This window comes from Lichenostomus cassidix, chromosome 20 (genome assembly GCF_008360975.1).
Source record: "Lichenostomus cassidix isolate B80296 chromosome 20, HeHo_3.0, whole genome shotgun sequence".
Classification (NCBI taxonomy): domain Eukaryota; kingdom Metazoa; phylum Chordata; class Aves; order Passeriformes; family Meliphagidae; genus Lichenostomus; species Lichenostomus cassidix.
In genome coordinates, this window is record NC_139500.1 from 6848648 (window position 1) to 6872479 (window position 23832).

A 23832-nucleotide genomic window follows, 5' to 3' on the forward strand; every position below is an offset into this window, starting at 1 on the left:
AAAGATTTGACCTAAAAATTTAACAAAATAGACTCTAAGCCTCTGAATGCTCAATGACTACTTTTTCACACAGCACAAAAGAGGCAGAAATTGACAGTTTATCACCATTCTCAGAGGGACAAAGTGAAAAATGCTTAAATGAGGGTCCTACTGCCACCCCCTACAGCTGGGAGTGAGGGTGTGTAAAGTCCTTACATAGGAAGATCGAAAAAGATGTAAGACACTTACAAATACAATAAATGCAGTTCTGGAAACTACATCAGCTTCTTTATTAAAAACGTCAGTGCTTCCTTCATGAGCTTTTCCTGAGAAAGGATCCAGCCTGGGCTGGACATGGTGGGAGGGAACAGGGCCATAGTTACCCGGGAAAAGGGTCCCCAGTCCATGAGACCCTGCATGGCCACTGCTCCAAATCCCATCCCTGGGGCCAGGTACACAAAAACGTCCCAAACCTGCAGCTGAAAACACAGAAGTTTGTAATCCACAGGCACACGTGGTAGTAGGGTGCCTGGCTGTTTCCCCCACTGCTGGGGAAAGGATCCCCAATCCCCCACTTGCCTTTTTCGGGGGGGGGTTTGCCACCAAAAGTAGTGCCCAATGTCACTGCCCGCTGTCCTCCCTGCCCTTGAAGGGATATTGAAATAGCATCATCCTCACGGGCTGTCCCACATCTTGTGATCCCATCAAAATAACCAATGTGGGAGACTTTCCACAGAGCTCAGCAGCACTTGGTGCAAAACAAGACAAACTGAGGGGAAGGCAGGGGGGTAAATCTTTATTCCCAGGGCAGTGTTCTGTAAGGGTAGGGAGGTCAGTGCCAGGACACTGCTGGAGCCATCACAGTGGTGGCAGTGGCCGAGCAGCCCATGCCTGATGCTTTTCCCATGTGTCCTCAGGACACTGCTGCCTGCACAAACAGGAATTCTATTTTTGCAGCGTGACCTTCCTGATTTTGGAGATAAAAACCTGACTGCAAATGCAGCATTGCTCACTCTTCCTCTGAGATTTGATATAGTCCACTAACACAGGCTCTTCTAAAACATGGATGTAATAAAGTGAACCTCTGCATTTGTCAGAGGAAAACAGGCACAGTCTTTGGTGTCACACAATTCGAGATATGCTGATGAGACCAAGCATGGTCACCCTTTAACCACTTAATTCAAGACACATCCTTCATCCTCGTGTGATCTGAAGGAGAAAACCACAAAGGGATGGGGTCAGTTGGGGCAGGGGGGAACAGGAGGACTAGAAGGAATTGTGGATAATCTCCCACCACCTTCCAGCCCTGCCCACTGTGCAGCCCTGCAGAGATTAATGCTGAAGACACCACAGTGAAGGCTTGGACCAGACTGTAGCGCCCACAAAATCACAGAATTAAGAAATTGTTTGGGTTGGAAGGGACCTTAAAGCTCATATCATTCCAAGCCCCTGCCACAGGCAGGGACACCTTTCACTAGACCAGGTTGTTCCAAGCCCTGCCCAGCCTGGCTTTCAACACTGCCAGGGATCCTGGGGCAGCCAAAGCTTCTCTGGGTAACCAGTGCCAGGGCCTTCCTACCCTCACAGGGAAGAATGCCTTCCTAATAGCCAACCTAACTCTACCCTCTGTCAGTCTGAAGCCATTCGTCCTTATCCTGTCACTCCATGCCCATGCCAAGAGTCCCTTCTGCAAAAATCAAAACCAGGTCAAGAAAGCAAAGTATCTACGTAACTCTTGGAGGGATTCCTACAAAGCTGTGCCTTAGCAAGGGCAAGGCAAGAGAACAGAGACTCTGCCAAGGTAAATGCAAAAGCTCACCTGGGCAGGAAAAACCCTGTTTTTGTAGAGGGATTTGGTTTGAAAAATAACAGCTCATCCTTTCTCAGCAGCCTCTCTGGCACCATGGCTAGAGCGAATCTGCCCGCTGATAAAGGGGCAGAACAGGGAGCAGATAAGGTGCCAGGAGGTGAAATCATCCCACCCTCGGTGCTAGGAGGAGCCCAGGGACCCTCCTGTTTCCTGGGATCTGACAGCAAAAAACAGGTATTTCTTTCCAAGATGCCACTGATTGCTGGGAAAACTGGAGTAGGGCAGCATTGTTGGGGGTTTGCTGCCTTCTTACCACCTTGATAAGGCCACTGCTCTTGGGCACCATCAGGAGATGGTTTTAGTGGAAAAAGGGACCTTTTATCTGTCCTGTCCAACCCCACCGGGGTCCTAAGGATGTAGATGCCAGGGGGGACACCAGCAGTGGCACTGGTAGAGATACAGACAAGCTTCCATACAAAAGTGACTCACCGTTTCCAGTGGTGGATTTAACCCTGATGGTTACTGCTGGCTATCTTGGAGAAGGAAAAGAAACACAATTCCTCATGGAATATCACTTTAATGGTATTAGCTTGGGTAGACTGGTAAATGAGAAGGAACATGAGGGAAATAGAGCTGGCAGCTGATTATCAGGTAGGGTTGGTTTGCATGGGGACAAAAAAAGAAAAGGGTGAGCCTTGGGGGGAAAAAAGCATTACATAAACCACCCCAAATGTATCAGACAGGATCATTAGAAATTTGTGTAAAAGTACTAAACAGACAGCTGAACACCTGTCAGGAAAAGCCACTCAGCCAGTAGCTGTGAAAATCTGACAGAATGGAAACATAGTGAGTGTTTCCAAAAGGGATTCACGACTTTTGGGGGCTCTGGCCTTGCTCATCCCTTTCCAGAACGTGTTAACCACCTACGCACAGAAGAAATGCAATGTGCTAAGATCATGCAAAAAGTCCTCCTTGAGAAATTCCTGAGTGCCTTCCAAACCCTGGACCTCACAGGCACAGAAACAGCAGAAATCACACCAAAACCTGTGAGAGCTCGTGGTGGCCAGGGAAACACAGCGTCACAGCTTGAGACTTAATGCTGATAAGGACCAGCAGTACCTTGGGCATGGTTCCTGGGCAGGAAATCACTGACCCTGAATTGAACTGAACAAGACACTTTTTAGATGCTGGAAAAAACCGAGGAGACCTTAGAGACCTTCTAGCACCTAAAGGAGCTCCAAGAGAGCTGGAGAGAGACTTTGGACAAGGGCATGGAGTGACAGAACACGGAGGAATTCCTTTCCCTTGATGAGGGCAGGGTTTGCTGGGATATTGGGAAGAAATTCTTCCCCGTGAGGGTGCTGAGGCCCTGGCACAGGCTGCCCAGAGAAGCTGTGGCTGCCCCAGCCCTGGAGGTGTTCAAGAAAGTGTTTAGCCATGAATAGCTAAGGGCTTTCACAAAACCGTGGACAGAAAGGGATACAGGGCTTGGGGAACACACATAGAGGGTACAGAGGGCACGCAGGACCCAGGAAAAAGATATGCAGGGGACATGGGGGGCACAGAGGACAGTGGAGGGTGACAAAGGGGATGTGCAGGGCACAGGGGACACACACAGCAGACATGGGGGGCATGCAGGACCTGGAAAAAGGACACGCAAGGGACACGGGGGTCATGCAGGGCCCGGGAAAGAGACATGCAATGGACAAGGCGTCACGCAGCACCCCAGCGGGGGACACGCAGGGGACACGGGGGGAACACAGGCGGCATGGTCTGGAGACATGCACGGGGCACACAGCCCGGGGGGGACATACAGGAGACACGGGGAGCATGCAGGACCCTGCAGGACGACACACAGGGGACACGGTGCGGGGGCAGACAGGAGAGACAGCGGGGTACGCAGGGCACAGGGGACACCGGCAGGGGACACGGGGGGCAGCAGCGACCAGGAGGGGGACACGCTGAGCACGGGCCAGGGGACAGACGGGAGACACGGGGGGTACAAAGGACACACGGAGGGACACCCGGGGACACGAGAGATCTCCCCTCAGGACCCCGCGCGCCGCGCCCCCTCCCACCCCCGCCCGGCGGCGGCGCAGGCGCAGAGCGCCCGCCCGGTCCCTATTTCACGGCAGCGCGGGCCGCGGCGCCCGCGCCAAATAAGTCTCGGTAGCCGGTGCGGGCCGTGCGCCTGCGCGGGGCCCGAGAGCCGCGCGGCGGAGCCCCGCTCCCCCCGGCCCCGCTGCCGCCCTGCCCGCGCCCACCGCCGCCCGGCCCCAGCGCCCGCCGCCGCAGCCCGAGCGGGGCCCGCGGCACGCCGGCCCGAGGTAAGCGCCGGGCGCGGCCTCGCCCGCCGCGGGGCCTCCGCCGCACGCGCCGCCCGGGTCCCTGCGGAGCGTCAGGACGTTACGGCGGCGGCGGCAGCGCCCGGCCGCCCGCCCGCCCCGCGGCCCCCCCGCCTCCTCCTCCTCCTCTTCCTCCTCCTCCTCCTCCTCCTCCTCCCTGCCGGCGGGAGCGCGCCCACGCGCCCCTCTCGCCCCCCCGCTCCCCCCTCCCGCCCCGCCGGGAGCGCGCGCCGCCCCGCAGCGGAGGGCTGGGGGATGTGGGGGACACGGCGGCGACACTCGGGGCACCCCGTGAGACCCTCCCCGGGCAGCCTCCACGTGCAGCGCCCTGCCCGCTCCTGCGCCCCGCGCTGCACATCTCCCCCCGCCTGCAGCCGCAGCCCCCCCGGGCACCCCCTCTCCGTGTCCCCCTGTGCTTCACTCCCTGCTCTCCCCCCGCTCCGCCGAGCCACTCTCCGCCCTCTTGCAGTTTCCCTGCCACCTCTTCCGAGCAGTCCCCCACTCCTGCAGCCCACCCTGTATGTACCCCCCACCCCCGTGCAGTGTAGCCCCCCAGCCGTGCTGCCTGTGCTGCTCCCCATCTCCCCTCTCCATGTACCCATGTGCATCCTCCTGCACCCCCATGACCCCCCCCACCCTGTGCACCTCTGTTAAACCCTCCTGAAGCCCCCTCCCCATGCATGCCCTCTGTCTGCACTCTCCTGGAGCCCCCCCCTCCCATCTCTGAGTACCTCACTGCATCCCTCTCTCTCTGCACTGCCTTGCTGGCTGCCCCCAGTGCAGTCTCCCTGGTCTCTGCCCTCCTGGTGCTGCACCCCAATAATCTCTCCCCTCTCCCAATTGTCCAATGCTTTTTTTTCTTTTATATTTTTTCCCCACTTCACCCCAAATCTTCCCCACAGCCCCTGATGCACTCTCACCACCCTGCAAGGTGCACCAGGAGTGACATGCATGGACACCCTGAGTCCTGGTAGAGCTGGGGTGCCCTTCATCCCCCTCCACTGCCCCGCTACTGATGTGTTTTTAGCCACTTTTTAGATTGCCTATGTTTTTAGCCCAGTTTTTGTCCATTCAGTGCTAGTTCCTGCCCAGAGGCATCTGAGCAACACACGTGGAGTTCAATCCCGTGATGCTGGGCAGGATGTCTGGAGCATCCTGAAACTGGGTACCAGCTCAGGGGCCATTGTGAGTGATGCTAATGCCGAGGGAGGGGTTTTATCCCAAAATTAAAGACAAGGGTAGGGATAGAGTAACAACAAAAACTGGAATGGTTGAACTGAACACAGCTGAGCATCCACGCTGCTGCAAAAATTGAAGTGCTTCTGCTGGTGGCTTTGTGCCGGGCTGGCATGGAGGGGCCAGTCCACCTCAGATAAACCCTGTGGGCTCTGTGGAGGTGAAGATCAGCTCATGGTGTCCCTGTGGGTCAGGCAAGTGTTTCTGCAGGGCGTGAACTTGGTTGTAAAGCCGCAGTGGGCATGCTGGATCAGTGCTCTGCTCCAGCCATGGCCTGGGGGAGTGGTGGGAGCCAAGTGGCAACTCTGGTGCACTCTGTGCCATTGCTTGGAGTACAGAGGAGGTCATGGAGATGCTCTGAGGGCTGGAGCACCTCTGTTCTGGAGACAGGCTGAGAGAGCAGGAGAAAAGCAAAGAAGGCTCTGAGGAGACCTTAGAGGCCCTTTCAGTTTCTAAAGGGGCTCCAAGAAAGCTGGAGAGGGAATGCTGTCTTATATCTATTGCTGATTTATTAGAAATGCACACTTTGAAATAGTTTCCAGATGTCACTGTTTCTGCGGGTTTGATGTGCTTTTTTAATTTGATTTTTTTGTGTGTGTGTGTGACTTTGGAGGAGGGAAGAGTCCCTGTTTTACTGTGGAGGAGACAGTGACAGGCTCCTCCAACAGCGTGAAATCGTGAGAGCGTTTGAAATACATTTGGAAACGCACCTTCAAACTGAGTATCTTCAGAGAGTTTATGGTGTATGCCAGGAATTTTTTTTTGGACCTGCCCTTCACCCCGGTGCCACCCATGCCCATCATTCTCACCCAGCCTGCAAAGCAGGTTGAACTTCCCCTCATCCATCCTCATGGGATGGAGCATTTGGGGATTTGCTCATGCCCTTCTCCTTAGAAGTGTGGGGTCTCTTCTTTCCTTGCTCCCAGCACACCGATGATCCTTCCATGACCAACTTCAGCAGGGAGACTTTTTGACACGAGGCTTCCCCTCGTTTCCCCACAGGTGACCGAGGGCTCTCCTGCTCCTGCTGAGATGGCCACGCCGGACGTCAGCGTCCACATGGAGGAGGTGGTGGTGGTGACCACGCCGGACGGCGCGGTGGACGGTGGTGGCATGGAGGAGGTGAAGACTGTGCTGGTCACCACCAACCTGTCTCAGCATGGGTAAGAGACAGGGTCAGTGCACGCTGAGGGGCTGTGCTGAAAACCCTCCCAAGTGTGGTTGTAGTCAGCCAGGCAGGGATTTCATCCCCCACTGCTTCCTCCTGCATCACTGCTCACTGTGGGGACCTCGGCGGTGCCTGGGGAGTGTCTGGTTCCTCATTAAGGTTTCCCTTACCCTGGCACCATACCCAGGGCTCTGTAGCTCTGAGCAGAACTTGCTTCACTCTTTCCTTCTTTTGAGGGGGAAAAAACCCCAACCCAAAATACATTTTTCTGAGTGGATGTAGATGTTGGAGTGGACACAAATCCAGTTGGAATAAGACAACAATAGCTAAATCAGTGTTTTTCTGCTATTTATTTCACGATGGCTTTGCTAAGCTCCGAACTCCAAGAGAGGAGTCTGTCCATGCCAGGTTGAGGGTGGTGCAGCTGAGCTCCTCTTCCCTCAAGATGGGGAGGTTTGGGGCTGGTTTTTTGGCCAAGCTCTGCAGGAACCTCCACTGTTAGCAACAGGAGTGAGAGAGGTGTCTTTGAAACTGTGTGGTACTGAATGGAGAGACACTGTTCAAAAAAACAGAGTGAAGATGTTAAAGTGCTGCAGCTTTGCCCAGTTTCTGCCTTTTTGTTGGCATTTCAGGTTTGGGGCTGCTGTTTTTTCAGGTCTGTTCTGTTCAGTGGCAGGTTGGCCATGGCCAAGAACCTGGCTGGTACCTTGAAGACCCCTGTAGCAATGAGCTCTTTGCTTTATTTCTCTGGTTTTTTGGGTGGGACAGAGCCCAGAGCCATTTTTGTGCCTTGCTCTTTCAGTGGGCAGAAAATCCAGGTTCACACCTGGAGCTGGATCTGGGCAGGTTTGTCTGAAATAAGTGGGTGTTGAGTGGCTGCTTATTGCTCTCCATAAGATGTTTGTCTGCTTTTCTCAAACATGTGTTTGTGTCAGTGCCCTGGGGCTTTGGGCAGGGCAGAAGGTGACAGCATTTGTTTCAGTCCAGGTGCCATTCCCCCTGTGCTGCTTCAACTGAGATAAAGCCAATTAATAGATAAATTTTTGAAAAGTGGGCAGGGACAGGCAGAGGCGAGAGCTGTTGGTGCTGGGATGGGCAGGATCTGCCCTGCTCTTCCTCCACACCCTGGATCTGTGAGTGTTTCCAATAAACTTTTCAATTCCCAAAAGAGTGGTGATGGTGGGGATGAAGGGCTCTGCTCCTCTTGCTTTCTGTCCCATAGAGACTCCTTTGTCTCCCTCAGCAGAGAAGCAGCCACGTGTGACACTTGGGATGTGGCTGCTCTTGGATGCAGAATAGTTCCTGGTTGTAATGTGACTCTGAGCCTCTACAGACCCATGTGCAGCATTGTGATGTTGGCTGGGAAAATGGATCATGCCAGAGACTGGCTCAGTCAGTTGGTTTCCTTTCACTCTTAGTTCCCTTCCTGTTTTTCTTTGGACAACTTTTCTCACCCTGCCAGTGTCCCCTGGAAGGTCAGGAGCAGGACAGCTCTACACAGCACAGAGAGGAACGCTTTCATTTAGTCACAGCTATGAGCAGAGATGTCTTGGCAGGTATGAGGAGATTCCCTGAGGGTTTTCCATGCATCTTTCTGGAGAAGGGCTTCTGGACAGACTCTTTGCTTCCCCATGCTTGGGGATGGTAGTGGGTCAGTGGAAAGGGTGTGGATTTTGGGGTCACAGAGTAAAACCTGCCTGACTCCCCTCACTGAGCAGGGCAGTAGGGCTGGTGGGGGGTGGCAGCACAAGCCACCCATGTTCTCTCTGTGGCTTTGGACAGTTGCCTTCACCAGGCTTTGCTCCTCCTGGGGCAATGCCACAGTGGTCCTGGCTCCCTCTGCAGCCCCAGCTGGTGTCAGGAGAGCAGCTGCAGGCACAGGCTGGGATCCCTTGGTGTTGGCTCGGTCACCACTCACATGTGGAGCTTTCAACTTGCCTTTTGTGGCACTTAAACCAAACTCAGCTTGGGGGTTGGTGCCTTTCTCTAGTGCTCATCTGGGTATGGGTTTGCTATTTAAAAAACCCTTTATACAACCAATTGTTAAGAGCTTAATTAGTTCATGTGTTCTTAAGGAAAAGGCTGAGGGAGATGGGAAAATAATAATGAACAAGAATCTCTTTGGTCTGTGATAGGAAGGGATCTGTGCTTGGTGCTCTGATGAGGTGCTTGTATTTCTGATCAGCATCCCCCGCACAGGGTTCTGGGGGAGACTTTTCTCTTTCAAGTTTCCAGGCAAGGCAGGAGCAGAAAAGAAAGGAGACGCCAGCCTGCTGAGTTATCTGCACGTGCTTTCTTCTCTTCCTCCATCTGGTTTATGGATCCTCCTGGGGAGGAAGATGAGAACCATCCTCCCCTGCCTTCGTCATGGCAACTGGCAAAGGCAGGACCAGCTGGGGGGCTGCACTGCTGGGACTTGGAAGGTGTTTGTTTTTTCTCTTGCATCTGGCTCAGTCTGTTTCCCTGAAATGGGATGGGAGAAACTCTGTGGGGACACTCGCCTTTTTTGTGGTTTTCTCTCCCCCACGTGTCCATGGCAGACACAGACTTCAGTTGCTTGAATTTTTCATACAAGCTGGGAGCTGGTTTGTTTGTTTTGCTCTGGAGGTTTAAGGCATGGGCTGGGTTATTCCTTCCCATCTAGTTGTGCCTTTTGGTCATTTTTCGGAGCAGTGCAAATGCAGTCGAGTCCTGGAGGGAGCTCTGAAAAGTGATGACTTTCTGCTGGGGGGTTTCTTCTGGGTAAGTTGGTGGAGGTTCTTGGTCTGGAGGCAGGTCAGGGTCAGGGCTGTGGGGTACAGGGCTTTGCATGCCAGAGGGGGCTGCTGCCTCTGGCACCCTGCTGAAGTGGTACTGCTGGCTTTTCACCTGGAGAAATGCAAGAAGCCAGCAGCAAACTGATGAAAACCCCCCAGTTAGAATTCTTCTGTTCTTCTGTCAGACTGCCACTTGTGTAATTATTACCTGCCTGCAAGTGCCTTAGCTCAGAGTTTACCTTTTTGAGTCCTTTGACATTACCCACCCCATGCTCTCCCAGGGCTCTGGGCTGGTGGTCGCTGTGAGCTGCAGAGGCAGTGTTGTGTCCATCCCCTTTTTGTCACAGCAGGAGCTGTCTCCCCTCTCTCCTCTGGAGCAGCATCTCCAAGTCACTCACCTGGTGAGGCCGAGCTGCTGCCCACGCCTTCCTTATCTCTGTGCTGTTCCCCACAGGTACCTGCCCTGCAGCTGCCGAGGGGAGGGATGCTTTGAAGCTGCAGTTCCACCCTGGAGCTGTGTGTTAGGAGCCCAGAATGGAAAAACCAGTTGCTCTTGAATTTCCTTGTCCCTGTGGCACTGCGGGTGAAAAATGTGGTTGCCAATGAGTCACTAGGACCGTCTGTTAATTCACCCATGGTACCAAACTGAGGGGGGGTTCTGGTTTATTTTCTCTGTACAGTCTTTCTAGGGAGTTTATATGCCAAAGTATGTGAAAAGCTAATTGTATTTCTCCCCTTGCCCCTGCAGGTCAAGCTTTCTGCAGCAATTAGTCAGCTACAGTAATAATACCAAACATACATCTTAAAGGAAGGGTAGACGTAGATTGGATATTAGGAAGCAATTGTTCCCTGTGAGGGTGGTGAGGCCCTGGCACAGCCTGGAAGTGTCTGAGGCCAGGTTGGATGGGGCTTGGAGCAACCTGGGATAGTGGAAGGTGTCCCTGTCCATGGGAGGGGTTTGGAATGGTAAGAGCTCCAAGAGCCCTTTCAACCCAAACCATTCTGTGTTTCTAGGAAAACCCATTAGGAATGGTCCCTGCTGTGTGCTGGTTGTGATGTACAGGTGGGATCCATAACGGCACCTTCAGGACCTTACCTCCAAAGCTGAGGGGGTGAGGAGCATGTCCCACATCACAGCCACAAGTGCCTGTTTCCTTCTGAGTGTGCACTGAAGCTCCTTGGAGGGGCTTGGAGCTCTGTATTGCCACAGTGAGAGCTGGGATGGGAGAACAGCGAGGGAGTGGGTGCTGTGCAGGACCCACTGTGTGACTCCATGGGCAAAGCACCCAGAGAAGATGGAGATCTGTGTGGGGACAATGGAAGCAGTTGGATAGCCAGCTATTAATTAATATCGTGGATATATCAACTTCTGCGAGGCTCAGAGGTTGGATTGCGAGTGTCCATAGCTCATGTTATCTCTGCTCACAGATCTGGTGTTGGGGTTTGTCCAACTCCTTTATAGTGTCTCTGTGGCTCCATGAAGTCCTGCTCCCTGGAGCATCTTGCATACCAGGGGATTCAGCCAGTCCATTGCCCAGGCAGCGGCAGCATGTTTCACACATGTTTTTCCCGGAGAAATCTCAGGCAAAGCTGCCAAAGATTGGCAGTGACTTCTGAGCAAGGGGCTGTGCTGACAGCATCCCTCCTTGCCAGCTCTCCAGCATGGGCTGGGCTGGAGGCAGATCCACAGGGCTGGGATAAAAGGGGAGGCGAGAGAGAGCTGGCCAGGCTGTTGACAGGGGCCTGCCTGCTGTGGGGCTCTTCATCTCTGCATGGAAAAACGGAGCTGAGCCTCCCAAACCCAGAGCTGACTCTTAGCTCTTGTGGGAAAATGTGATCCAAGGGACTTCTGAAGCAATGTCTCCACAGGGCATCGGGTGTGGGGGTGGCATGGCCACATGGCTTAAGAATGCCTCTGCCTCTCTTCCCAGCGGTGACATCAACGAAGACACTCTGGAGACTGAAAATGCAGCTGCTGCAGCTGCTGCTGCCTTCACAGCCTCCACACACCTGAAGGAAGCAGTTCTAGGTAGGTCAGCTCTTTCCATAGCCCCTTGGTGCCAGCTCTACCACCCCAGTGTGCCACAGCCCTGCCCTGGTGTTGGATGGGACAGTCCAAACACTGTTGTGCGGAGCTGCCGGTGTTCTGGGGATGTTCCCCTGTGGGCCTTGGGGATGCTCTCCTGGTAGTATCAGGGATGTTTTCCCAGCATCCAGGGGGGCTCTGTGACTGGCAGGGAGCTGGCAGCAGCTGGCTGGGCTGCTGCTGCCCTCTCCTGGTCCGGGATGAGTCCCTCTGTCCAGCCTTCCCTGGCTCCTGCCGTTCCAGCTTGCTATGGGGATGACACTTCTGCAGCAATTTGCTGGCTTTGGTTGCAAAGTAAAAGTGAATTTAGCGAGCAAAGGCTGTGATCAGCTGGCCTGGAGTTGACTTAAAACCAGTTTTACTTTAAAACCAAGGGTGACTCCACCCAGTAACATCACTCCTTTCTTTTTTATCAAGAATGGCTGACTTCTCATATTCTCTGTGCTCAGCAATAGCTGGATTGGCATAAATCTGCCTAGGCTGTTTTGCCTGGCTTTTTTTTTCCTGAGTTCCAAAACTTTGATCACTGCATGTGTGCCTCGGGCATGTGAATCAGGGGCTGTGGCTCATGTTTCTCTTTGATCTGTCCCTTCCTCTGATCCCTGTGAGAAGTGAAGATGGCTGAAGATGAGGACAGTTTGGAGGCAGAGATTGTCTACCCCATTACCTGCGGGGACAGCAAAGCCAACCTCATCTGGAGGAAGTTTGTGTGCCCTGGGATCAATGTGAAGTGTGTGCAGGTGAGAACAGAGAGGCCATCACTGGACTTGTGCTTTCCCCTTGCCTACATTGTGGGCTCACCTCGTTTTTCCTGGTGATGAGCTTTGATCAGCTGCTTTGCATCAGAACCATGTTATGGTGGGAAAGGAGGACATTTTCCTGGTGCTGGGGTACCTGATATTTGTCTTGACCAAGTTGAGCAGTTCTAGCTGGAGAGATGGTGCCTCAATTTAATGTGTTATTGGAAAGTTTGAGAAATTTGGGCACTTGCAGTGTCTGCTCAGTTGGAAAGTTGATAGCTTGAGGAATGCATTGATTGGGAACCTACTGAAGAGTTGCTGCTATGTCCTGGGTAACTCATGGTTAAAATTTGCATGAATTCACAAACATGCCATGAATGAGTCATTGCTGGCATTTGTACACAGCCTAAATAACACCCTGCTGAGGGAGAGTCTCCTTGGTCTCCCCAAGGGTGGTCCTTGCCCTTCCCAGGAGAGATGGTCTGCTCTGTCCTTGAGGCAGAGAATAGATGTTGCTGCAAGTAATGCTGCTGCCACCTAAAATCCATTGTTTCTGCACTGAAGCCCTTGTCCTTGTTCAGAGAAGCAGTTTCTCATGCAGTAGTGCTGAGGTGCTCTATGTTGGTCAATACGGGCATGGAAAAGAGGAGGCCTGGAAATCCTTTGAGATGGGCTGTAAGACATCTCCCTAGAGAATTGCCTCATTTATGGTTGGACTCGAGGATCTTGGAGGACTTCTCCACCCTTAGTGATTCTGTAATTCTATGATTCTGCAGGTTGCTGTTAGGTCACCACGTAGGTTTGGGCACAGCTGGGTGTGTAGGGCAATAAAAGAAAGGGAAAGAGTTGGTACAGTGTGTGCCAGCTCCCTGAAGCTGGTTTTCAGTAGCAGTGGGTGTGCACTGCCAAAGAGGCCAGAGGTTCCCTGATACCAATGGTTGGGCTAGGGAGCAGAAGGTCAAAGACCAAATGGGCTTCTTCCCTCTCCCCTATGGGGCATGAACATTCCCCTGGGCCCAAATGTTACTAGTGCAGTCCAGCTCTCACAGAGTCCATTGTTTGGGAGTGTGAGAAGCTCCCTGCTGTTAATGAAACTTTGCACAAGCTATGGGTGTGTTTTCCCAGCTGTCCTGCCTGAGTTGGGCACTTCCAAGCTCACACACCCCTGAACCCTTGGCTTGGAGCAGCTGTTAACTCACCATCCATGACAGCAATGTTTGGCTTTAATCTTTCTAACACGGGTAGTGTTCTCTGGGGTGGGGAGTGCCTGTCAGCCATCTGTTTTGGTGGTGTTCAGTGGCACGTGGAGGCTGCAATGCAGCTGCAGCCACTGCCAGGCACTGGGAAACACCGCCGGGCTCTGGCTGAACCCTGCTCACAGGGCACCCTTGGCTTGTTTATGGTTTGTGGCACTGATGTTGCACCCCTGCCTTTTGCAGTTTGATGATCACCTAATCAGCCCCAAGGAGTTTGTCCACCTGGCAGGCAAGTCGACCTTGAAGGATTGGAAGCGGGCGATCCGGATGAACGGGATCATGCTTCGGTTAGTCCCTTCCTTTGTATCTCTGGACACTTCTTTCTGGGGGATTGTGGTGGGGTGGAACAGAGCCTTTGGAATGGCTGTTTTGCTGCTGAGGGAGCCAGTGAACCACTAAACATTTGTCTTAATAACAGCCTGGCCCCAAATGTGGTCTGTCCAATGGCTTTGTTCTGTCCTTGTGCCTAGGGAATAATTTGGGGCAAGAAATATTTCTCTGGTCTTTTCAGGACTTGAACCACACTCAGTTTCCAGATGATGTAAGGACACTGGAAATTTTAATGGCCATTGGTGGTTGGGCCATGCTGTCTGTGGATTCTCAGAGTGACCCAACAAATGAAATCAGTCTGGTCATCGTTAATACTCCAGTTGCAGCACTCTTGCTTGACATCACTTTTAAATAAGTCCTTGGCAAAAGAAGCTACTTTATTGCAAGCATTTCTCTTCCCTAGTCTTAACTACAGTAATTCAATTCTTCTATGGTCCTGCTGAACACCAGCCTGAGACTGTGATTTAATTAAAGTCTGTCTCTGCCTTTGGGCAGGATAAAAAAGAATCACCTCTTTCCCCAGGAATTGTCAGTAGTTTTGTGCTCTTTTCACCGGGTGACGTTGCCTTTCCCTGTATTCTTCTGCTTCAATGCAGGCATCTCCTGTATTCCTTTTAAGCAGCTTTTGCTCCATGTAAATTTTGCATAATAGGCTTAGGCTTTGTCATGGCAGGGCTTTGAGAGGGAAAAAAAAAAAAACTTCAGGAGGAATGTTTGAAGGCAAACTCAGCAGCCCATAGGAGCAAATCTCGGGAAGCTCAGGTGGTTGTTGGCCAGTAAGTCCTAGGGATGCTTTGGAGAGAGCATTCTTGGATGAGAAGATCCCCTTTGCTTGAGATGAGAGACCTGATTTTAGTTTGTAAATAAGGTTATGCCCTGTCTCCTTTTGAGTCAAAAAGGGATAGAAGAAGCTCCCTGCAGTCTCACCCTGAACTGGGATTACAGCTGACCCTTTGGCTGGAAGCTGCAGCTTCAGAGGGGATGTGCTGGTGAGACCAGATAGGGGCTCTCTCTTCCCTTTCCTCAAAAAACAAGTTGATCAGTCCCAGTAAGGGCTCCTGTTGGCTCTGCCTGCTCTCCTGGCTTTTTGGGATTCAGAAGTTTGGGGTGAAGGCTGCCAGGAGCTGCATCTCAAGAGATCTTCACTCTTGATGATGTGTCTGTCCTTGTGCTTGCTACCTGTCTTTCAGGAAGATCATGGACTCAGGAGAGCTGGATTTCTACCAGCACACGAAGGTCTGTTCCAACACCTGCCGGAGCACTAAAATTGACCTGACTGGAGCCAGGGTGTCCCTGACCAGCCAGACATCGACAGAGTACATCCCTCTGACTCCTGCCTCTGCTGATGGTACGTGCAGCCATTCCTCACCCTCAGCAGGGGCTTTGATGCCTCAGAGCACATGAATAAAAGCCAATAACCAATGTTCCTGTCGCTGCCCCATCCCTGGAAGTGTTCAAGGTCAGATTGGACAGCACTTGGAGCAATCTGGTCTAGTGGAAAGTGTCCCTGCCCATGGCAGGGGTTTAGAATGAGATGAGTTTTGAGGTCCCTTCCAACCTGGAGAATTCTCTGATTTTCTAAATTTGACCTATAATTACAGGCAGCTGTTTCATTGGAAAGCTTTCTAATTTTGAAGTACTTCTATATTTAACTCCTTTTACTCCTGAGCATTAAGAACAGCCCCCAAAGTGCCCCACACCCCAAGCTCCTGCTGATGCCTGTAGGACAGGATAAGCCCCTCAGACAGCTTTGCAAAGCACCCATTCACCACATCCTGGTATTGTGGGGAAGCTGTTGCTGATGCTCAACACTGCCCTCTCCAAGCCCTCCTGTTAAACATGAGCTCACCAATGGGAGATACTTCCCATGCTGCTGGGCTATGCTGGAATAACCAGAGCCCTGAAAGCTGCAGAGTAAAGGAGCAGAGAGACTGGATTTAATGGCTGCAACTGAGCATTCCAAATGCTCTGCACAGCTCTGTGGGGCTCTGGCCAGATTCCCATCCATCCCGCTCCTGCACACGGCATGAATGACGCCTGTTCCTCGCCTCTATGGTAACAAAACTGCTGAGATTTGGCAGAGCTGGAGGGAAGGAGGGATCCCCCCTGCATCCTTGTGCATTGAGGGGCTGCTCTCCCCTTGGAGGCTTCAGAAACCCTCCAGACAAACAGTGGCTTGGTAAAAAGGGCTGCCAAAAAAATCAGGATCTAAATCTGTTCGACTTTTGCCCTGAGCAGTGTTGGTGTGTTTGCAGGGGGGAATAGGAGGGAAATGCTGCTCTCCAGCATATGTTCTTGTGCTGCAAAGGTTGCAGGAATAATCTCTGGGGATTGCACTCCAGCGTAGAAAAATAAGTACAGCTGGTACAGCAACCACTTGGGCATCTCCGTTCAGGATTGAGAGCTGCATTCAAACAGATGTGATCCTGTGCAATATAAAGGAGAAGTCACAGAAATGCAGCAAAGGAGTGCTTCTCTTGGAAACAGCCTGTGAAAATACATGGAAAAATCAGGACTTGGGAATTTTTTTCTCTTCTTTTTTGCTATTGGTTGCAGTGAACGGATCCCCGGCTACAATAACCATAGAAACATGTGAGGATGCCAGTGATTGGAGCACCAGCATTGGAGGTATGGCCTGGGATCCCGCAGGGCTTGCTGGGTGGAGGACGTGTGGGGAAAAGGGGAAGCAGCAGGGTAAGGAGCAGGAAGGACCCTCTTACCAGAGCAGCCTTGCATGAACCTCTGCTGGGATTATTCCTTCGCTGCCCATGGAATAGCACTGTGTTATGTCCCACTGGTGTGTGGTTGGATGAAGTTGTTTCCAAGCACTAAGATCTCAAAACCAGGGCCAAATGTGGCTTTAGGGGGAAAAAAATCTGTCAGAGGGGTCATAAAATCATTCTCCTTGGTATGCTCTGAGCAATGGATTTTGCTGCAGCAAAGTGTCCTGTTGGTTTGGGATAGGGTGGGGAGAGTGCATCCTTCTCCTTTGGGTCCATGCTCTGGATGGGCTTTTCTCCAGCCCCCTGACCTTGGGGGTCTCTCCCAACCTGGCAGCATTGCATCCCTACAGAGGTGTCCACAGGGAACACGCAGCAAATCACCATTAAACCCTGCTGAGGATTTTGAGGTTCTCCCTTGCTTTCTCTTTCTCCAGATGACACCTTTGCTTTTTGGCAAGGTCTGAAGGACACTGGTCTCCTGGAAGAAGTGATCCAGGAGTTCCACCAGGAGCTGGTGGAGACCATGAAGGGCTTGCAGCAGCGAGCACAAGATCCCCCACTGCAGCTCGGGGGTAAGGACCTGGACACAGGTGGTCAGTCATCGTGGGAGGGGAACTTGTGGATTTTTTTAACCTTAGGGGTATCTGGATGGCACAATACAGACATAGCTCATCATAAAAAAAGTCTCATTTCTGGCTTTTTAAGCAAGCTGCACTTGGGGATGCTTCAGGTGACCTCAGTTCTCCAATTCCCTGTGGCTGGAGCTTCCTCTCTGCTGGCTCTGGGCCTGGACAAGCACTTGGCTGGAGAACTGAGGTGGAATTTAGGCCATTGGAAAAACGATGCAGCAAGCAGCTACTGTGCCAGCAGATTTCTTATCACCCCTGCTAGGCAGGAGAGGACTGTTTATACTTTAGTGACCTCTTGCCCTTTCTCATGGCTTCTGCCTTCTCTTCCCCAGCCTCTTGCGTTACCCTCCTGCAGATTTTGGCTGTCTCAGCTGGACGTGTTTGTTGTCATGTGGCTTTTGCCAAGCCGCAAATAGTTTACACAGGGAGTTTTGCTTCCTCAAAGGTTCTGCGTTCTTGTTTTTAAGATGCTGTTTTACTCAACAACGTAGTCCAGAACTTTGGGATGCTGGATCTGGTCAAGAAGGTCCTGGCCAGCCACAAGTGCCAGATGGATCGCTCGAGGGAGCAGTACACACGGGATTTGGCAGGTATGCCCTGGACACACCAGTGTGGCACCAGGCATTGCTGCCAGTGCCCTTTCTTTTAGGCTAAGAATGTGGGGTTTGCTTTAAAGCCGGTGTTTGCTGAACCAGTCACACCAGGCATTGCCACAGGCTCTGGGAAGCTTGTCCAGGATCCAGCCTGAGCCAAACCTCTTCTCTCTCCAGCTCTTGAGCAGCAGTGTGACGAGCACCGCAAGCGAGCGAAAGAGCTGAAGCACAAATCGCAGCATCTCAACAACGTCCTGATGACCCTCACACCCGTCTCTGTTCCCACGCCTCTGAAACGCCCCAGGCTGACCAGAGCCACCTCCGGACCAGCTGCCATCACCTCCCAAGTCCTGTCCCAGCCAGCGCAGCTCGCCGTCACCCCCGGCGTGCCAGTCTCCCAGATTGCCAACCTCCCTCTCGGCAAAGTGGTCTCGGCCCTCCCGCCTTCAGTGCTGGGGAAGAGCCCAGCACAGCCACCTGCTGCCAGCTCCCCAGCCTCCCCTCTGCTTGGGGGATACACAGTGCTTGCCTCTGCCGGCTCCACCTTCCCCAGCACGGTGGAGATCCACCCGGACGCTTCCAACCTGACGGTGCTGAGCACAGCTGCAGTCCAGGACGGCAGCACGGTGGTGAAGGTGGTGAGCCCCTTCCAGCTCCTGACTCTGCCAGGACTTGGCACGACCATCCAGAATGTGACACAAATAGCTCCCGGTGGGAGCACAGTCATGACTGTCCCGTCCGGTGCCACCGAGGCCGCCGGGGACGAGCACGCTGCCGCCGCCATCGAGGTGACCGCAGTGGCCGACGAGGCGGAGCAGAAGTGAGAGGGGGACTTGCCTGGAGGGACGCTGGCCGTGCCACTCTGGGAGGAACTGCCTCTTCTCTGGCTGCGCTGTGGGACGAGGAGCGGTGTCAGGAGGGGCACGGGCTACCAGGACTCAGAGCGGCTCGTGCTGGGAGCAGGGAGGTTCAGGTCAGAGGGAAGGAGGGGGGAGGAAGGATGCCCAGAGGAGGGAAAGGCAGAAATGCTCTGCCTTGTTTGGAGGAGGGAAGAAAAAAAGAGCTTATTTTTTTATAAAGCTTTCTTCCCCTGTGCTCTTGGAATAGTTTACCTGCTCTGGGTCATCAGCCCAGCCTCGTTGGCAGGCACAGCTGGGGCAGTGTCCATCGGAGGAGTGGGCAGGAGCAGGGAGAAGGCAGTAGCAAAAGGAAGCTGCTGAGGGGTCTGGTGTGCAGGGAGCTGGCTGCTCCCCATCCCCAGGGGCTGCAGGAGCAGAGAGGGATGCCAAGAGCAGGAATTCTCTGGATGTGTATGATCATAGACACCAAGAAGGGCTCTGGCAGCACGGGCACAGGCCCTGGAAGGTTGGGTGTTGTGTGTGACACTGGCTTTGGGTGGCAGAAACAAGTGGGAGCTGTTGCGACAGTGGTCATGGCAGTTTCCCAGGTCTGCTGGGGAAGGAGCGGGAAGAGGGAAACCCAGAGGGCTGAGAAGAGCTGTGACTTCTGAGGATTTAGGGTCTTTTTCTAGTGTTCTAAAAAAAAAAAAAAATCCATTCTTGGGGATTTTTTTTTTAGCCAACGGCAATTTTTAAGCAAAGCCCTGGTTGGGAAGCTCATTCTGCATGGCAGAGCCGTGCTGCAGAGTGTGCAGAGCTGAGCCCCACGGCCACGCTCCAAGGAGCTCACACTTCCTCACGAGGGGGGACCTTGCTGTCCCCAGTCCCCAGCATCCCGGGGGAGCTGGACGCTGCCATTCCCTCCCTGCTGGGTTCAAGCAGCTGTTCTGTAATGGGGTGGTCAACCCCCCAGTTCTCCTTCAGCCACCCCACCTGCTGTGATTCTCACCAGGTCCTATCCCAGGCCCTGTGTGTCTCACGCTGTCTCCGGCTGGAAGGAGGCAGGTGCTTGGAGTGTTGGGATTTCTCCAAACTTGATCTGGCAACAGCAGCAACGACAGGTCACTTTATTGAGCTAATAAATATTTTTTTGGAAGAATGTTCCTGGTTTATTGTGCTCTCTGTGTTCAGATGTGACAGCAGGGGTTGTGAAGTGGGGCTAAGACAGGACAGGAATACACTTTATTAAATATAAATATACGTGTCCTCTGTGCTCCCTCTGGCCATGGGCATGTGAGGAGCCTGAACTGTGGCTCCAAAGTCTGATTGTCCAGGGCACAGCTGGGACAGCCTGGCTGCACCCAGTGCACCCAGATAACCACCAGTCCCCAACCTCTGTTTAGGAGAGCTGTGACACATAATCAGGAAGAAGAGTGATCTGTTCCTCTGAAGCATTAGATTTTGTTTCGTTTCTGGCTGAGACTGAGGTAGGGCTGCTGTTGATGAGGAGGAGTCCTGTCTTATCAGGGACTTTTCCCTCCCAGCTGGCTGCTGCTAAGATATCACCGTCATATCTCTGTACTTGGGACAGCAGCAGCTTGTCAAACCGAGGACATATAAAGGGTTGTGATCACCCTGAGCTGCCTTTTGCCTCTCCAGCGTGAGCAGCAGTGCTGAGCTACACCTGAGGTGTATTTCCTGCCCAATTTCCCCCATTCCTGTGCTGTGACGGTGAGTGAAGGTTCCTCTGCACCCCAGGGACGCCTTTCCCCAGCAGTGCCAGAGCTGAAAAGCTGTGGTGCCTGTGCCCAGCCTGGGAGACTTGTGGGCTGATGATCCCGTTCCAGCCATCTCTGCTTTGGATAAACTCGTCCAGGTTATCTGGGGGCTGTGGTAGACAGAATGTCCGGGTGGAAAGGGGCAGCTGCAGAGACCTTCTGGCTCCTTACGGGTATCAGAGAGGTGGCATCGGAGTGTGGGGTGGGGACAGGATTTGTGTCAGCTCTGTGTTGGTGTGGTGCAGCAGTGGGCAGCGAGAGCCAGGCAGAGCAGGCAGGAGGCAGCAGCTCCTCTCTGGCTCCGTGCACCTTTACCTGCCCTAGAGACTACAGATCACCTCACCGGCAAAGCATTCCCAGCGTGGGTGTACTTTGCCCTGCGAAGCAGCTCTTCCTTGGGATGTAAACAGCTCCCCAAGCAATAAAAGCTCTGCAGGCAGATTTGGGCTGTGCAATCCTCCCCTCCCTTTGCAGCAGCTCTTGGGACAGCCCTGTCTCCTTCGAGAGACCGCCTGGGATGTTCTGGGATGCCCCGGTGACGTGCTCCTCTCCTGGGGTGGCTGTGCAGCTCCCGAGTGTGCCGCGATGCTTCCCCGCCCTGCCGAGGGCAGCTGGGGGCTTGCAGAGTCAGCAACTCGTGGTAGGATGACGGCTGAGAAGGAAAAGCAAAGAAGGGAAGTTGTCTGCAGCACGTTGTAAACGGAGATTATCAGTCTGGATGAGTGGCCTTGGGCTGGATGTGGCCGTGGGGGATTGAGCAAGACGCCCTGGCCGGGGGGGAAGTCCCATGTGAGCGCGGCGGTAGATCCTGGTCCTGCAGCCCTGATTTCAGCAAGGGTGGTAAAGCATTGCTCGTGGAAAGCCCATCCCACCTGTGGATCAGCTCTCCACGTGGCGCTGAGAACTGGGGCTCTGCAGGGGGCTGTGCCCATCAGGGTGGGCTAGCAGGGCTGCAGTGGGTGTTGTGCACCCCACAACTGGGACATTGCAGCGCATCCCACTGGGTCAACCTGCTCTGTGAGCCTGGGGTCCCTGGTCAGGGCTGGGGCTCTTAGCACCCGCTCTACCAGCCTGGTGCCTTCCTCATGTCCCCTTGGGTGCTCCCCTTTCCACCAGTGGGGAGCCTAGGGCCGCTCCTTTCACAGCCGGGCGTGGAGGACTCTCATCCAGAGACAAAATTACATAAGGGCTGAGGATGACTCATGCCAAGTCCCTGTTTTTCCCTGGATTGTGTGGTGATAGCGACTCAGCCACTCGCATTTTCTCCTCCAGGTATCCACAGGAGCAGACGGCAGTATTTGGGAAAGAGCAGAGGCTCCCTCTTCCCAAGCACCTCACCGGCAGAGCGGCGAGCAGAGCCTTGCCGCGGTCCTGCCTTGGCAGCTGCCTGTGGGGTGCCAGGGAGGGGAGGGCTGTGAGAAATCACCAATTCCTCACTCTCTGCGCCTCTCTGGGCAGGTTAGGGCTGTTCCCGGGACAGGAGATGCTCCAATCTCCACGCGGGAAGGCTCTCCCAGCTCCCAGCAACTTCCCCGGGCAAGCGCGGGGTGTGCAGCTCACAAAGGGCAGCGTGTCTGGCGCTGGGGCGGGGAGCAGCAGCGATGGTTTCTCGGGGAAACCGTTCCGTGACTGTCGGCCGTGCCGCCGCAGGAATGGAAACCGAAACTCACGGCTTTCGGCTCGCTGTTTGTTTGTCTAAAATCGGCAAATCCTGGGTTTCGGGTCTCCCCCGCCCTAATGCTGTGGATGTGGTGACGCAGCTTTGCCTCCTCCCTGCTCCAACAGTGGCTTCCTGCGCCCTGCCGCCAGCGATGGCAGAGCAGGCTGCTCCCTGGGCTGCCCCGCTGCTTCTGCCTCCTTGGTGTGTGTTGAGCAGGGCCGGAAGCTTTATGTAACAGAGAGAGAGCTGTTTGCTTGTAGAGCTGGAAGGAAAATATCCCACTTGTAAAATCAGTGAAACCTCCACGTATCCCACCTGTAAAACCAGACTGAAGCCTCAGTGCCAAGGCTGCTCCGCCTGGATGAGCTGGGCACTGCCTGTCCTGGCTCGACACCTCAGGGGGGTAGTGCCAGGTAGTCTGTTTGTTTTTCTCTGCTGTCTGATGCTGTCACAGAGACCTTTGCTGTGGTTTAGAGGCAGGGCTGCAGAGAGGATGATTCCTGTGCACAGGGAGTACCAAGTGGGGATGGACTCCATCACTACGGGACACTGATACCAGGGCTGGGTCTTTCTTGGTCGCTCCTTCCCAGGCAGGGATGGGGCCCTGGTGCTGCCCAAACCGTAACGGTTCCCACAGCAGCTGCAAAAACAAAGCTGGCAAGTCCTTTCCTGGGTGGTAATGCTGAGCATGGGGCCTCCATGGGGTCAGCTCCTGCTGGAGTGCTGAGCCACCCGCTGCTCCTTGCTGACAGAACACGGAGTGCAGCAGAGCTTGGCAGCCACGGCCCTGTGCAGGTGGCCATCCTGCCACAGGTCCAGCAGTGACCAGGGTGGTGTTGCACAGAGCCAGTGGTTTTGCGGCCCAGGGATGCCTGGTTTCCACAGCCACCCAGTGGTCTAGTGGGATACATCCAGTGCCCTCTGCTCCAGTAGAGTCCACTCAGCACAGTGTTATAAATGAAAACGAGTCAATTGAAATTTAGCAGCAAAATTTTTGTATAAAGCAGATTACAAAAAAGCAATGGTTATATACATTAATTAAAATTCAGAATTTAGAATGCAAGGCTGGAGGCAATAAGCAGAACAGCTCTGGGTGTGCCCGGGAGTCTCCGCTCCACCGACAACACACTTTTGGTTTAAACTTCTCCTTTTTATACATTCTTTAGTTTTGTTTCTCTGAAATTCCCGCTCCCATGAGTTCCCGGTTTTTGTGTCATGCTCTCTCTATTGCACTTGTGTTCTGCTGTTGCTGGGGGTTGTAACGGGGATGTCCTTTTGCACCTCTGTCTTGCTGTTACTAGGGGTTCTAAAAGCTACAAAGCAAGCAAAAGCTAGGAAAAAGGTGGGGGGGGTCAGGCTCAGGTGGGCTAAAAAGCAGTTACAGCACAATTTCTATAACTCAACTACAGAAACTTCATTTTCTAAAAAGTACCAATGCAGTCTGGTATCCCTCCATGCCCTATAAGGAAAATCCTGTCTTTGAGTCTTGGTTTATTTCTTATAAGGACAACCCCACTCCTCATAGCAGTCTTTGTTGCTAATTGTTTCTAGGGCTAATTTGAGATGCTTTATTTCTTGACACGAATCATACCTGCATATATTACAAGTGGGATCCATTCAGCACCCACAGGCCTGGGCTGCCCCACTCCTCTTCTTGGTGGAAAAATCCCTTTCTTGGCTCCCCAGGCTGCTGCTGGATGGGAGCAGGGTGAGAGCTCCCTCTGAGTCACCCAATGGCTGCGACTGCACAAAGCAGGAAGGTCAAAAACATCGTTTCTCTTCCTCCTTCCACTGATGTTGACTAAACGTGCCAGAAACTGGTCTCTGCCCCTCCTTTCTCCCTGCTCCACTGCCGGCATGCCCCACAGGCTCGCTCTCTCCGTGTTTCCTCCTCCCACTTGCTT

The 23832-nt window shown here is 53.5% G+C and overlaps 2 protein-coding genes across 6 annotated transcripts in view; both read left to right on the forward strand.

Moving 5' to 3' along the window:
• Positions 1-3968: 3968 nt before the first annotated feature.
• On the forward strand, positions 3969-19649 carry GMEB2 (glucocorticoid modulatory element binding protein 2). Of its 5 annotated transcripts, none has more exons than XM_085079163.1 (11): positions 4451-5104; positions 5210-5319; positions 6373-6533; positions 11226-11323; positions 11990-12120; positions 13560-13663; positions 14897-15054; positions 16263-16334; positions 16864-17001; positions 17526-17648; positions 17829-19649. In XM_085079163.1, exons 1-11 carry the CDS (start codon positions 5086-5088, stop codon positions 18473-18475), a joined length of 1761 nt encoding a protein of 586 aa, XP_084935289.1. In that variant the 5' UTR covers positions 4451-5085; the 3' UTR covers positions 18476-19649. The 5 variants fall into 5 exon arrangements, with proteins under 5 accessions (XP_084935291.1, XP_084935289.1, XP_084935292.1 ...); XM_085079164.1 differs by having other exon boundaries at positions 4453-5104; positions 11993-12120; XM_085079165.1 differs by lacking the exons at positions 4451-5104; positions 5210-5319 and adding an exon at positions 3969-4116.
• Positions 19650-19946: 297 nt separating this feature from the next.
• HELZ2 (helicase with zinc finger 2) overlaps positions 19947-23832 on the forward strand; it is a 30893-nt gene continuing 27007 nt past the window's right edge. Inside the window, exon 1 of the mRNA XM_085079160.1 lies at positions 19947-20221. The gene's annotated coding sequence lies outside the window, so the exon portion shown is untranslated. The remainder of the gene's footprint in view (positions 20222-23832) is intronic.

What these genes read in the sequence shown, in the direction of transcription:
- GMEB2 (XM_085079163.1), top strand. An exon ending in TTGGAGCACCAGCATTGGAG is followed by an intron (nt 16,335 to 16,863) that starts GTATGGCCTGGG and finishes CTCTTTCTCCAG; the next exon opens with ATGACACCTTTGCTTTTTGG. An exon ending in TCCCCCACTGCAGCTCGGGG is followed by an intron (nt 17,002 to 17,525) that starts GTAAGGACCTGG and finishes CTTGTTTTTAAG; the next exon opens with ATGCTGTTTTACTCAACAAC.